At 45.3% G+C, this 14,737-nt stretch overlaps 1 protein-coding gene across 1 annotated transcript in view; it reads right to left on the minus strand.

The window, feature by feature from the left end:
* Positions 1-6,851, minus strand: part of HOMER1 (homer scaffold protein 1) — a 90,173-nt gene extending 83,322 nt beyond the window's left edge. Inside the window, exon 1 of the mRNA XM_065047397.1 lies at positions 5,767-6,851. Within this exon, the coding sequence (XP_064903469.1) occupies positions 5,767-5,771 (5 nt within the window). The 5' untranslated portion in view covers positions 5,772-6,851. The remainder of the gene's footprint in view (positions 1-5,766) is intronic.
* Between the last annotated feature and the right edge of the window lie 7,886 nt (positions 6,852-14,737).

Below are 14,737 nucleotides of genomic sequence, written 5' to 3' on the forward strand. Positions count from 1 at the left end.
CATGCTCTTGCAAATTTTTATTACAGAAGGCTTTCACCTAATTAGGGCTTTTAAATACCATTTCAAACTAACATGGTATCTTCAAAAAAAAAAAGGGGGGGGGGGGGATTGAGTACTCTGACTTTTGTGTTTACTTTAAATAACACAGAATACTCGTCCCTTTGTTCATTGTTGCACTTTCTTGCTACTAAGACTATAACCACACACATGGGGAAGCCCGAGACTTTTCTTGAGTGCAGGACTGTCTCAAATACAAAGAGTACATTGTTAAAACACAAGCATGTTTAATTTTTGTGCGCATATATACTTACATGAGTTCCTTTCCAGATCTGGTCTCAGCCTCACTGGCTATTTTTATACCACACTCACTCCCTTGCTAAGTACCTTTTGAACTTCTGGACTAGAAGAGACATCAGCTCTTGGTAAGTAATTAGTTTAGGCCTCAGGTTCAAAATTAAAGATATCTTAAAGCATAGAAGAACTAAGTTTCGAATCTGTATCGTTTGCATTGTTTAGATGGTCACTGATCTGGAGTACACTGGAAAACCATAGGCTCAGCTAAGATGATGTCCCAGGCACCTATACTAATAAGAAACTACAGGTAAATTACTGTTACCTCACAAGATAATGCTTTGTAGTACACTAACACATAGACATAGATTTGGAAAGCTGTAATTTAAAGAGTGATCAGCTAAGAGCTTTAAATCAAATAACAGTCTTAAGAGACAATCATAAAGAATAAATGTTTTCCAACAAAATTCCCATAAAAGTGATTTCTGAATTCTGTGTACTTATTACTTTTATGAACTAAGCAGGCAGAAACACTCTAAAGCCAGTTAGGTGTCATTGCCTCCCCTGACTATACAGTATTTAACGACATTGCAATCTCTATGGCTTCAAGACTGCATATTTCCTCAAGCATTGGCTCAACGTCTGGTTATGAATCCTACAAAGACAACGAGAACTGTACTAGAGTAAGCACCATTTGGAAGATAGAAATCACAAGAACACATACACAAAGCATTCATCCCATGTTTGCCTCGAGACACTGAGAGTAAAAATAATCTCAACATAATGAATGTGAAGGACTGAAATCTTTACTTTCAGCAGAACTAGGATTTCACCCAAAGACCCAGTCTACATAATCTTTACAATGCATGGAAATACTGAAACAGATCAATCCCAACATTAAGGCATTACAAATACCTTCACTGGGCCAGCATGGAAATCATCCCCCAGGGTGTTCAGGACACTCATTTATATGTTGCCAGGCCAGAGGAGCTGCTTCGGATTTCTCACGCTTATTTCATGGTCATAAAATGACTGTGACAAAAGATAATTTAAGCATTGCAGAGGTCTCCAAACACTGCCATTTGATAAAGTAGTTCACTACCCCTTTCAGGCTGATTTACATATGTCCATCTGTCTAGGTGTTTATACCTTACTGTTTTTTTCCAGATAATCAAGTTTTGTGGGTGTTATCTATAGTAAACAATGTTGATCTGTTTCTGTTACATTCTTCACACTGCTACAGAAGACAGCATAAGCTACTTTGCTGCCATTGCTTTCACACAATAACCATCTAATTGAGATAGCACGATGGCTAGGAACTGCAGTAACACTGAACTACTGCCAGGAAGCTGTACCTTCTGCTCTATTAACTACAATATTTCTGTGTCAAAGAAGCACAGCTGATGGAACTCTCGCTGAGATGAAGTTTTGGGAGAGCTATCATTAAGCCTCATGAGAGGGAAAAAGACAGGTTAAAGAACCTGAGTAAGGTCAAATTCAACTGTCATCAATGCTTCTGGCTCCCAGCAGCTTTATAGTGTTCATGTCTTGTTACCCAGATAGAGAGAGGAAACTGAAACATTTAAGGACAAGACTGTGGTTTGGAAATACCTAAAAAAGAAAGTCAACAGGCAGCAAACCAAAATCAATCTCCACAGCTAGACTGGTCTCTCCCATATTTTCAAACAGGCTAGATTTTCACATATTTTTAGATTTTAAACCTCTAAATGGGCTTTGTGAAAATGATTACATCCTACAGTTTAGAATTAGCATGATTTGTACAATTTGTCAATTTGTCTCTACAAAATGGGACCCCGCATTCTGAGTGAGATGAGATCCTCCTTTAAATAAATGAATTTGACTAACTCTCCATCCTTCAAAAAGCATAAGAATTAGCAGTGGATCAACAGCAACAGACATTTTTCCCAACTGACAAAAACAAACAAACAAAACCCAAACAAACAAACAAACTTATTTCTAGGCAATTGCAACACTAATAAGTACATCCTAAAATATTCATCTTCCACAATATTCTCCAACCAACTTAAGAACCCTAGTATTCTAATTCTGCCATCTTGAACTGACACATAACCACTTTTATGAAGATAACATACTAAACATAATCCAACAAAAGTGAAGCGAAGCTGAAGTCTTTATAAAGATACCTTGATTAATGTGACATGACAGAGACAAGCACATCTTACAGAAGCTTTTACCTTGTAATTCCTTATCATTCAGGAAGAACGAAGGGAAAAGCTAGTAAGATAAATCTGGATAGTCGTCCACAGCACAGAAGGCCATAAAGGAGTTATGTAGAGACTACTCATTAATAAATCAGAAATTAATCCAAGAAATAAAGTTTAACAGGACACCAACTTCTCACCTCTACCAGAATTCATGGCTGTGCACCTTCCTTTCTCTGTCTAGCATGAAGTGTATTCATTTCATCCTAAGCAATGACTGCATCATCGTCCACAAATACAAACCTCTAACTCCCCTACTCCAGCTAAAAATAAATGCAGTACCAATGAGCAACAAAATATGGTGATGGTTTGCAGCTTTAACATGGAACTTACCTGGTCAATGTATACAATAATCTAGACTACCAATATACAACCTGAGTATGTTTACTTCAGATCTGTTTCTTGAGGATTTTTAATGTCATCAACCTCTGCTCAAAGAAGACTGATTGGGAAATAATGGCAAATTCTGTATTTATCAATACTGAGAATACAAGAGACATGTACTAGGACAGAACATACTGAGGTCATCTTATTTACACAAAAATCCAGGTTTTCCTATTAGAGAACGCTATATTCTGTGTGATCAACCCAACACAAGGGCCTGCACAATTAAATGGTTATATCACTCAATGGTGACTATTGACAAGAACTTCTTATATGCAATAGGGATGAGGAACTAGGCGAGGAGAGGCAGACTGGCAGGTGCTAGGGAAGCAAGAGTGGACATCCTAAATGCCTGGCCTGCACAATTCCCAGCGCTTGATTCATTTACCTTCTCCTGTGACATGAGAGACACCCACAGACATAGGGGATACAACACTAAGAAGAGTGTCTCCTGAACTACTGCACTCTGCAGACCATTCTCTAGCTTCAAGTTTATCAAAACCATGTACTTAACGGTAGGACTTGTCCAGAGACCAGTCACCCACAGCTTGGTATCCATCAGATACACAGTGCATAATTACCTGACTTGCCTGATAGCATTCAATGCACCAAGCAGACGAAACTACACTAGCCGAAGAACGAATTCTTCACTACAACAAATGAGGCTAAGAAAGCCACTGCTGGTTTGGCAAGCCAGTTCCTCTCACCACCTCATGTTTTCTGTGTTCTGTCCATTGGAATAGGTAAATTCTCCGTCAGCCAAGTACTAGAAGCTCACTGTACAAGCTTATGCAGCGTAGAATACTCATTAAATACTGAATACAGTACACAGACCCTCAAGTGGCCAGGTAAACGGAGTATCAACCATTTTGAAGCTTGCTTCTAGAGCACTCAATTTCAATACCTTAGTAGAGTATCAGAAGACTACCATCACAACTGCAGTCTTAAGACCCCTGTACACCTTGGTCTAGAAATACTGCCAAAATCCACGGGCAGCTGCATTTAGACGCCGACACAAAATAGCTACTGAATCAAGACTTCTGCTCTAAACACTAGCAAATGTCTGATACGCAACTGCAGATCCACAGAGCTGGTGCTGGCCCTGGCTTGGATGTGCTCGCATTTAGAGATCAGGGAGCTTGCCAGTAATACATACCTACATTTCTAGGTTGGGCCATCTTGTTAGAAGATAGTCTGCAAAGGAACTCTATTTCACAATACTTCAATGTGTACTGTCTATAGAGTACTCAAAATCTCAGCCAACAAGTTTTGTCTTCTTGACCTCAATGTAGCAAGATACTACTCAAGTCACGGCACCAACAACTTCAGTATTTAGGATTATTTCAACTCCCTCTACAGATACGGATTTGTACCGTTAGCTAAGAAGCTATGACACTAAAACACCAGCTGTACAAAAGCTGATGAAATGGGGGAGTCTTTTTTGTTTAAGTCAGGTTTTTGTTTCCATAACTGTTCTAGAAAAAGAACACATGCTTTTCAACAGTTCTCTGTATGTGTAATATGATACACCTAAGTGACGTATCTACAAACACAATATCCATTTTAAATACATAAGGTTTTCCATTATTTGAATTTTAAAAGCTACATAATTCCATATCTGCTTAACAGCTTTAAGAATACATCCCTAAAACACTGTAATATTACTTAGCCTTTTAGCAGGTTTTTGAAACACATGATCACTTTCTTGATAGCTGCAGGCTTGCATTTGTTCTGTTTGGGATGCCTTTTTTTTTTAAATGGATGGGAAGACAAGAGGAAAATAAAAGCTAGCCTAAGAAGTCATTCCTTCCTATGTCTTGTACAGTGAAGCCCAGTGACTAGGACAGAGCCAATGCTGCAGTTGTTATGGCCCCACATGCAATTAAGTTAACAAACCAGAAAATTCCATGTGTTCTTAATAGCTTGAGGAAATAGACACTTTAAACTTCCATATTAATCTACCAATTTCACATTTGAATTCCTGAATGACCATAATACAAAGGACTTGATTTGTAACTTTTATACTCTAAACTATGTCATAAAGTATTAGGAAACTAGCACGTTGCCAATGCACAAAAAGTCTGCCTCCACCTTGCAGTTAGTCAAATCACACCAGGCTTCTGCTGCTTTTGAACATGGGTGAGTTTCCATTCCATTCAGAGGCTATCAGGCAATCCCAGCTGTACGGTTTATTTTTTTTCATCTCACTACACAAAATACTAAGGATACAACTGTGGAAAGTTTTCACAGGTATCTGTGTCACTTTTTAATCTACAAATTTAGATGTAATCAGATTCATTTTAAAGATTTTATTCCTTCACATTTCCTTAAAACCTCAAGCGGATGTCCCAGTTTACTAGGGGACCTGCTATAAGGCAGATTTCCTTAGAGCCTTCTTCACTTTATCGGGAAATTCACACTTTGTTTTATATCCTCTGAAGACTCCAGAAGGGTTAAAAAGAGCCTTCGCTCCTCTGAAGTTTCACCTTGCCACACTGAGCTTAAAGCAGCCGTTCTCAGGACTGACCATCCCCTAACGACCCGGAGAAGGTCCTCACGGTGGGGATCTGGAAGCCAAGGCGGCTCCTCCAGCGATCCGATGTGGCTACAGCGGAGGCAAACCTCTGCAGACCGTGGTGCGCCCCTCACGGAACGCGCTGCTTTTCTTTCACCGGGCTGATGTACAGCATCGATGGCAGCAGGATTCCTGCTCCTCCTGCGCCCCGCCGATAAAGCCACTCGCCTCCGTGCGCATTCGGCAGCGCCCGCCTGAACAGCAACAGCTGGCGCGGGCAGCCGCCTCCGCCCCCCGCCCCGGCACCAGCCCGGCTGCCCCCGAGATCCTTACCCCATGGCGGCCGGCGGCGCTGGGCACCGGCGGTGCCGCGCGGGCCGCGTCCCCGGGGCGCTCCTCGCCGCGCCGGCAGCTCCGCAGCCCCGTGGCGGCGGGCCGCTGCGCTGGGCTCGCCGCGCAGGCCCGGGGGGCCGCGCCGCCGGCTCGCAGCTGCCGGGCCGAACGGGGCCGCCCGCGCCCTAGGGAGCGCCCCCCGCGGGCCGGGCTCCCATGGCTGCCGGCCCCGCCAGGCGCCCGCAAGCAGCGGCTCCGGCCCCCGGGCGGGCGGCGGCGACTCCGGGGGCAGACGGGTCCCCTCCTGCGGGCGGACGGGGAAGCGCTCGCCTTCTCCGCGAGGGGCTGGCGGCGGCTGTGGCGCTGCTGGCTGGGACGTGAGCGGTCGCCGAGGGCTCCGTGCGCCTCAGACGCGGAGCGGGATGGGGCAGGCGGTGCGCGCAGGGCTCCACGCCGCCTCTCCCGCTAGCACTCCCGCCGGCAGTGCGACGGGCACCGACGCATTTTCGCGAGGAGGCAGAGCGAGCCGCAGCACCGGCGCTGGCATCGGGCTCCCGGAGTGAGGCGGCTAGCGGCAGGGCGCCGCGCTCCCCCGCTCCGCCCGGCCGCCCACCCGCGGCTGCGGAGGTACGTGGCGCCGCTCCTCCTTCCCGCGGCGGCGGGTCCGCTCCTCGCCGTCACGCCTTCTTCTGCAGCGAGCGGGCGGGCATCGTGCTGGGGCGCGGCGGGTCGGTCACTGCCAGCGGGCGGCGGGAGGGGCTGCAGCCGCCGAGCCCGCGCTCCTCTGCGGCGGGGCCGTAGGCTCAGCCCCGCCGGTGGGACGGATGGAGGGAGGGAGCGAGCGAGCGAGCGCCGCGCCAGGCGTGCCCGGCTGCTCCGACGCCCCCGAGCCGCTGCCTCTCCCCGCTCACATCCCCGGCTCCGCCTCACACCTCCGCCACCGCCCGCCCAGCACCGCGCGGTGGGCACGTCCCGCTCCTCCCGGGGGAAGGGGAGGATGCGCCGCGCCCTACAGCGCCCCGCGCGCAGCCAGCCCGCTCCTCCTGGCGGCGGCACCTGCTCGCTCTGCCTCCATCCTCCGCCCGGGCCCTTTAAATAGCGCACGTCACCGCGCTCCCCTACGCACCGACGTCACGCACCGCTCCCGGCGCTGACGTCACCGGGGTGCGGGGGATGATGTCACGGCAGTCCACGCCGCCGGAAGCTCTTCCATAATAGGGCACAGCGGCGGGGGGAGCGGACGGGGCGGGCCCGGCACCCGCCGCCTCCGTGCGCCTCCTCGCCGCGCCGCTGGCCGGGCCGCTCCTCCCGCCCCCGCCCCCTGCGGCGCCGTCTCCACGGCAACGCCGCGCGCGCCCGCCGCCGCGCCCCGCGCCCGCCCCGGGTGGCGCCCTGCGGTCCGGCGGGGGAGCCGGCAGGGAGCGCCGCCGCGCGCCGCGCCCAGGGGAGGAGCGCGGGGGGCGCGGGGAGCGCGGGGGGCGCGGGGGGCGCGGGGGGCGCGGGGGGCGCGGGGGGCGCGGGGGGCGCGGGGGGCGCGGCTGCCCGGCCCGCTGCCCTGGCCGTGGGAAAGGCAGCGGGTCCCCGGGTCCCGCACGGCTGCCTCCTCCTGCTCCGCGAACGCTTCTAACGCGGCGGCGTTGCTGACTCAACGGGAAGGGAACACGGCAGCCATTCCGAAATTGCCCCGAAAGCGTTGATTCCAGCACGTCCATGCTAATAGGCTTGCGAAGAAACAGCGCTGTGAGCTTGACAGATCCTACTGGTTTGGGCTCAGTCCTGCCGTGGTAGCACACGAACAGCACACATTGCTGCTTCTAACCCAACGGGGCAGCCCAAGCTCCAGCACCCCCTACTACCTTGGTGGGCACCTACCTCGTCTTAGGTTCAGTAAATACTTCCATTAACTCTCCAATTTTTCCTAAATATATAAATGTCAGGGATAACTGCTCCTAGGCAATGCCAGTGGCATTGGGGTAGCCCAGGTGGAACACACATCCTAGCTCTTTAATACTTCTAGGACCACTTCCAATGCGTTCATTATATTTTCCTGCATAAGCGATGTTGTACCCACCAGAGGCATATTAAACTATAACGAGCATAACCAGGAGATATCAATAAGATATGAGATGTCAATCCCCACATAAAAATGGAAGAAGACACAAGTTTTACCGAGACATGTTATGGTGTTGTAAAACATGACAAAAACAACATTATGCTCACAGCTGTTGCTTTAACAAAAGGTTGGTTGTCCTCTTGGAAGATAATGTACTACCTGGGACGAAGTGCATCCCAGGAAGAGGCTGCAGTGAAATATAGTAAAAGGATTTACCTAATAATCTGATCTCTCCAGACTAAAAGTATTTTTCAAAAGTTATTTTAATTCACACATGCACATGTTTTACAGACCCTTGCTTCAAAATTTTGACCTATAAAAGTAATTAGCTGTGGGAAGAGAGAAGATGACAAATGAAATATCAAGGGAAACCAAGGGAAACCTAGTATGAATCATTCCTAGCAGTAGCAGTGAGGCAGACAGCCTCGCAAGGAAGAAAACAACAGCTTCCTCAGTTTCCCATTTCTCACACACTACCTGATAACCTAAAGTAAAAGAACTGAGCTACAAAGGCTTTAGACCAAGTGGCAACAGTCCAAGGTTTGCTGTGGGCAGCACTCAGAACACACACAGTTATGATGAGGCTGCATTACTTTCCTGGGCTGCCATTGTCATTTCTTAGTTGGGTTTCACGTGCTAACTCTGAAACAAATGAAGCTCTATGTATTTTCCACTAAAAAATCCAATTAGATGCACAGGCTTCTCTCCATAAAACTGAGGCAGTCCCCAGTGTTTGTGCGGGATATGAAGATCCACAAGAGTTCCTTTTCCATATAAGTGCCGTAAGAGTGAAAGAGACTACAAGAAAAATAATTTGGACTAGGCAATTGTAAACAACAGCTTATAAATACTCTTTGATGTCAAGTAGCTAGGAGCCTAGATTCATTAGCTTCCCTAAGTCCCGCATGACATTTTGCGTGCAGTAACCGCAGATCAAGAGCAAAGAAACTAAGGCTCTAAATCCACATATGAGTAACTCTTGTTGCATCATTTTTGTTCTTTCAGCTCAAGCTCACACACTAATGCAAATGCTTTAGTATCTCATTATGTCCAATGTATTTTGTTTAGATATCACAGAGATGGCTCCATCTGTCGCTGCCTTTCAACTTGTTCACAAATTTGGCTTGCATGAAGTATGTTTTCCCACCATATGGGTGCAAAACCAGAAATCCCTGAGACTGCAGATAAAAGAAAAAAATGTAAAAGAAACTAAACATATACTTAGCCCTGAGAGTAAGAATTGCATGTTCACTTGAGAATGAGAGGTGTGAGTTGGTTCAAGGGTAAAGAATCACTGCTATCTCCAGAACAGCCCCGTGTGGGATACTGAGAGTGTCTTCACCAACTTGTGAAACACCTTGCACATTTCATCTTCCTCTATAATAAATTAGGAGTACTGGTACAGGTAAGATCCTGGGTGAAGAAAGAGAGCTGTGGGGACAAAGAAAGTATTGCTCCAAGTAAATCTCATGGTTCTTCTTTATTTCCTCTTAATTCTTCATTTAAACAGTGTTAATTCATTATTACAGTTAAATGTAGAAGCTCCACAGAACTGATTCCTTCCCTTCCATATTTATTGTTGCTGTTCCTCCTGATCTGAGTGAGCTTTCTCTAAGCCTTAAGCTTTGTCTCAATTACACCCTTTTACAATTTTGATCAGTTTCCAGGTTGATTTGGTTGAGTTAACCTTACTTGTCCTCTGGAAAAAGACTTTGTTTGTGCTTGCCAAGCCTACTGAAATCACTCCTCTGTCTTGCTGTTTTCTAAATTAATATATTATACAAAAACATGGTGATATCCATCAGGTAAGACTGAACTGTACATGCAGATACAGAGAAAGCAAGGTAGGCAATTAAATCATAGACATTAGCAGGAGAAACAACACACAATCACCTCATCTTGAAGACTGAGCTAATATAACAAGAAGAAATTTAATAGTGATGACAAGAGGCTCAGATCTAAGTTGGTTGTTTGGGTTCTTTTTCCCCTGCTGTTTTGGAACACTTCTTTGTCTAGAGCTCTCTGATGGAGGCAGTCTTGAGCTGTAGAGCATGCTGCCTGATGGAAACCAGGAGCAGCTCAGTGGCTGTTGCTCCACGAAGACACCACAATCAGATGAGATGGATGGCTGCAGGGAGGGTGTCCTGGTTTGGTTAAAAACAAGTTTCTCTTTTAGTGAATTTTTGCCTGTCAGCTAAAGCCTTCATATTAACTGCATTTTTCCTGGAGAACCAGACACATGTTTTGGTAAACCTAGCAATGGAATGCAAACTTATTGATAAGCATGGATGGACATCTCGCGAGAGGGGCGACGAGAAACAAGAGACCAAGAAACTGACCAACTGTGTATAACATTCCATTCACATGAATACTTCATATAAAAGTGCGAGATCACGAGGATCTCGTCCCTTTTTGCCCTTTTTGCCTTTTTCCCTTCTGCTTATGGCTGACATTAGAAGAGGACCTTGCTAGTTGTCCCTGCGAACTGAGGCCCAGTGAGAGACTGAATCCAGCTCCGATTGGCTGCAGAGTCCAAACCAGGACTTCGGGTGCCGGCTCTGCAGTTGCTGAGACTTTCAAGATTGGTTTTGTATATTTTGTATTATTTTCTCTATTCTTATTAGTAGCATTAGTAAAACATCTTTAATTTTTTCCAACTCTCTTCACTCTGTGCTTCTTTTCCTCCCAATCGCCTCTCCTTAGTGAAAAGGGGGGAGAGGGAGGGGGAAGTGTGAGAGGGGGAGTGGGGGTTAACAATACATCTGCCAGGGTTTTATTGTCACCCCGCAATCTTAACCCTCGACAGAGGGTAAAGCACAGGGTGGTGCAGGAGAGAGACTGTCATTTGTGGCTGTGAAGGAGCATATTCCTGGCATGTATATTCATAGCCGATAATCGAGCTGCCCAAACCCTGTTCTGACACCCTTGCTGTGAATAGCCAACCAGCTGGGGCAACACCTGTAAACTTGGCAGCCGTAGGGATACCTCTGAAAGGTGGCTTGGGTTCAACCTCCTGGTGGGACACCTGTAGAGGGAAAAAAAACAGATGGCTGTGCTGTCTGAATCTCAAGCCTGCTGTGTATTGACATGGCCATTGGCCTGGCCAAAGTCCTGGAAAAGCAGCAGAACACAGCTGGAAAACCAAGAAGCACCACAAGGGTCTGAATTTTGCCTGAGCTTCCATAGTACTTCTGTTTTCTCCATGCAAAACCAGATGGGTCGTGGTTGATTGTACATTGATTAGGAGCTACAGTTTCCACAGGAAAGGCTAACATGCTTGTAAGATGGGGAAATCCCATTTCACCAGATAAAGTGCTGAAAATATTTTAAATCCAATTCCTTGTTCAGCTCTAGTCAGCACATTTTAAAAAAAAATAATCTAGCTGCACCAAAACCAGAGAGAAACTCTAAGGATGTTTAGGGAACCTCAGAGCCATTATTTGAGAATAGAAAAATTAAAATTGTCTGGTTTGGTTTATCAAACTAAAATCCAGTACAACATACTATTATGCTCTCCAAGCATTTTGTGTGAGGCTAACGCAAAAAAAGGGAGAAAGAAAATCTAAAAAAGAGGCAAAAGAATAAATGTGCATGAAGGTTTTTGATCTTCAAGAAGCTGGTACCTTCAAGAGCAGCCTTCCAAAATAGGGACTGGGTGCAAAAGAAACAATGATTGGAAAGTAACCACAGATGGCAGCCATCACTGCTTCCATGTGGGAGGAGGTGAAGATATCTGGAAGGACAGACGTCCTTCCTCCAGCAGTTCGCAGCCTGCAGACACGGCCTCCTCCAGGGCTCGGGGCTGGGGTACTACTACTGCTCTTTTACATCAGCTGCCGTTTGGTTTAATACCAGATGGGTATAAATTCCAAAATCCCTAAGGAAACAGAGGATGTTTATTGCCTTCAAAGATGAGGGAGCCAGCAACTCACACTTCCCTCACTTCTTGTGCATTGCTGCTATTTTGTGTCTCTTCCTTCCTCCTACTCCTTTATGCCTTTTCCTTGCCCTCTTTTCTTCTGTCTCATCACAAATCTCTATCCCCACACACATGCTTTTTTCAGTGAGTGGGATCATTTCTCCATCATTTTCTCTTGCAGGATCTGTATTTAATTTATAAATAAAGTAGAGAAAATGAGGGGAAAAGAGTAAATGGCATCCTCTTCACTGAGCTCAAGGTTTCTCTCTGCATTTTTATAAGTCTAGAAAAATCATCATTGCCATATTAGGTGGTCCTGGAGGGATTCTGGAGAAATTTACATTCATAATTTCTCCTGAAATAGATGAAGAAACCTAAATGTTGTCTTATACTCAAGTAAATGTGGAACTCTCAAACTAAGACTAGATTTTTTTTTTTTAAAGGAACTGTATGACATAATTCCCTGAGATGCCTTATGGTCCAATATTTCCATCTCTGTCCTGTTGCCAGTGAATGCTGTTTTTCCGGCACCCACTTCCAACATTTCATTGTCTTACCACCAGAAATAGATCGCACATCTCCTACACAGCTCTGTGGCACTACACCCCTACAGGAATTTATTAAAGATACTAAGCCCTGAGTAATGCTTTAACCTCTTAGTCAGGTTTGTCAGTGGCTGTTATTTCCTCCAGCGTTTCTTCTGACCATACAGAAATCACAGTTTATGCCAGCAGAGTGATTATGTCAGCTCATAATTTCTGTGCAATTACTCCAAGTTTATCTAAATACATCACTCAGCTTTGCTTCCCCAAATCCTTGCAGATATTTTTGCTGTTTCAGCTGAAGATGCTAAAAATATTGTATATAAAAAAAATAAAAAGGTATTTTTTACTTATGCATTTTGGAATGTAGCAATAATAGCACTGTGAATCAGAAACCTCTTCAACGGGATTCCTTTCTTGGCAAAACTGTACTTGCACACAATGAGTTTTTTTTCTAGTGTGTCCTCTGTGGATCACATACTAATAAAAAAAGCTTTTTCAGTCATATTTTCATTATAGACAAAATGGTCTGTGTTTTCAGAAAGAGTAAGTCATAGCAATCATACAGTATTTTTCTTCTTGATGACTCCTACTAAACCAGACCAAGTCGATTTCTATTAGAAACAACAAATTCCAAACATCATCCATGATTTCTGTATCCGTTCTTCCTATCTTTTAAGTACTAGGTTAATATTTTTATGTCTCAGGGTCTGAAAGCTAGTAGTGTATGAAGTACACATTCACTAGTGAATACAAGGTTGCCTTGGAATAATCAGCTTCTCTTTTTAGCAGTTCTTTCCTACTTACTTTTTAGAAGTTCTTGTAGACATTCTAACAATAGCATCTGTGAATATTTGAAGAAATTGCTTAATTTTCTGCCTGAGTTTTCCTTCTTAGAGGTAAGTTTCTCTGAGAATATGAAAAAGTCAGATTTGGAGAAAATTAAGCTGTATTTCTGTACATCTTTCCATGAATAACATCCGGAATTTCCATCTATTTCTGCAGCGTTTCCATGTACCTGGAGTTCAGCTGCTGCTGAGAATGGAGTCTTAGCATATACTTTTCTTCTCCATGTGAGAAAATTTTGGCCAGCCTTTGGGAAGCACTAACATCTTCATGCTGTCAAGCAGAAAAATGAAATTTGGCCATGAACATTCCAAATATTTATTTATTTACTTATTCCCACATTTAGTATTCTTCCATTCCTATGGCAGGGTGGTCCAATTTACAACAGGCTAAACTTCAAAAAACAAACTACTTCTCAGACGCACTTGGGAAGTTACCTACAAATCTCTAAAGACTGCTCCCTTGACATTCTGCAGCTCAGGATTAAGAGAGAACACAACTTTGAGTCTGGAGCCAGATTGATAAAAAGTCAGACCTGCTTTTCAAATTATGGGAAAACAGAAATCCAAGTGGAAACCATGACTAAGTACCAGACAGAGAAGAAAAGGAGTGGGAACCACTGAACTAAGAATGAAACAGAGATCAGATGAAGACCCAGGGCTAAAATCCAGTGAGAGAAGCTTGAAAAAGGTTAACAGGCAGGGAAACTGATTGAATTAAAAACTAGGATGAAGAAGCTGGAGGGCAGAAGGGAGGCTTCAGACTGGTAGGGCAGTGATTAGAGAAGTCTGATGTTTAGAAGCTGGAACTGCCAAAGTTAAATACAGACCTGAGGAGTCAAAAGAGCAGAGGGTGGGACCGGGTGTGACAGAGGGAACAGAACTGTTCAGATCTGATGGGTGAAACTGGATGGGCAGTGTGCTCAGCAGGGAAGGGCAGGGCAGGCGCTTGCATGTCATTCTTCTGCTGTCAGAAGACAGCAGTGAAACCGACAGGCTCCATCTGCATTTCACCCCTATCCAGTGCTGGCTGTGTAACAGTGGTAAACCGCCAGTTGGACTAGTTATTCTGAAGAGACTGAGTAACAACATGACCCCATCCTGCTGGTGGCCCACCTGGGACCATATGGTGCCACAGGGTGGGATCTGTCTTTCATGGTTCAGCTTCCAAGGACATCCAGAGATTGCACTGAAATTTTGTATCATTAAACTGTCCCGGGTTAGAAATTCCATAAGGGAGGATACACTGGCAACTTGTTGATATCCTTGTGTATATACACATTATGACAAAGTAACTACCTGACAATAGTTGGGTTTTGTTGTTTTTTGTTTGTTTTTGTTTCGGTTTGGTTTGGTTTTGGTGGTTTTTTTTGCACAGAATTTCTAACTCATTCAGTGAATACGATGGATCTGCTTGGTAGACAATCTGCAGTGAAGGAAAATCTTCCTCTAAAGAGCCCTGTGAATTGCATTATTTGGAATGTGTGCATGTCCTAGTGGAAACTTTGTCTCTACTTGTAGGGAACAAATGGCTTGTGCTGTAAAGGCTCCA

The sequence above is a fragment of the Columba livia genome, chromosome Z (assembly GCF_036013475.1).
Source record: "Columba livia isolate bColLiv1 breed racing homer chromosome Z, bColLiv1.pat.W.v2, whole genome shotgun sequence".
NCBI lineage: Eukaryota > Metazoa > Chordata > Aves > Columbiformes > Columbidae > Columba > Columba livia.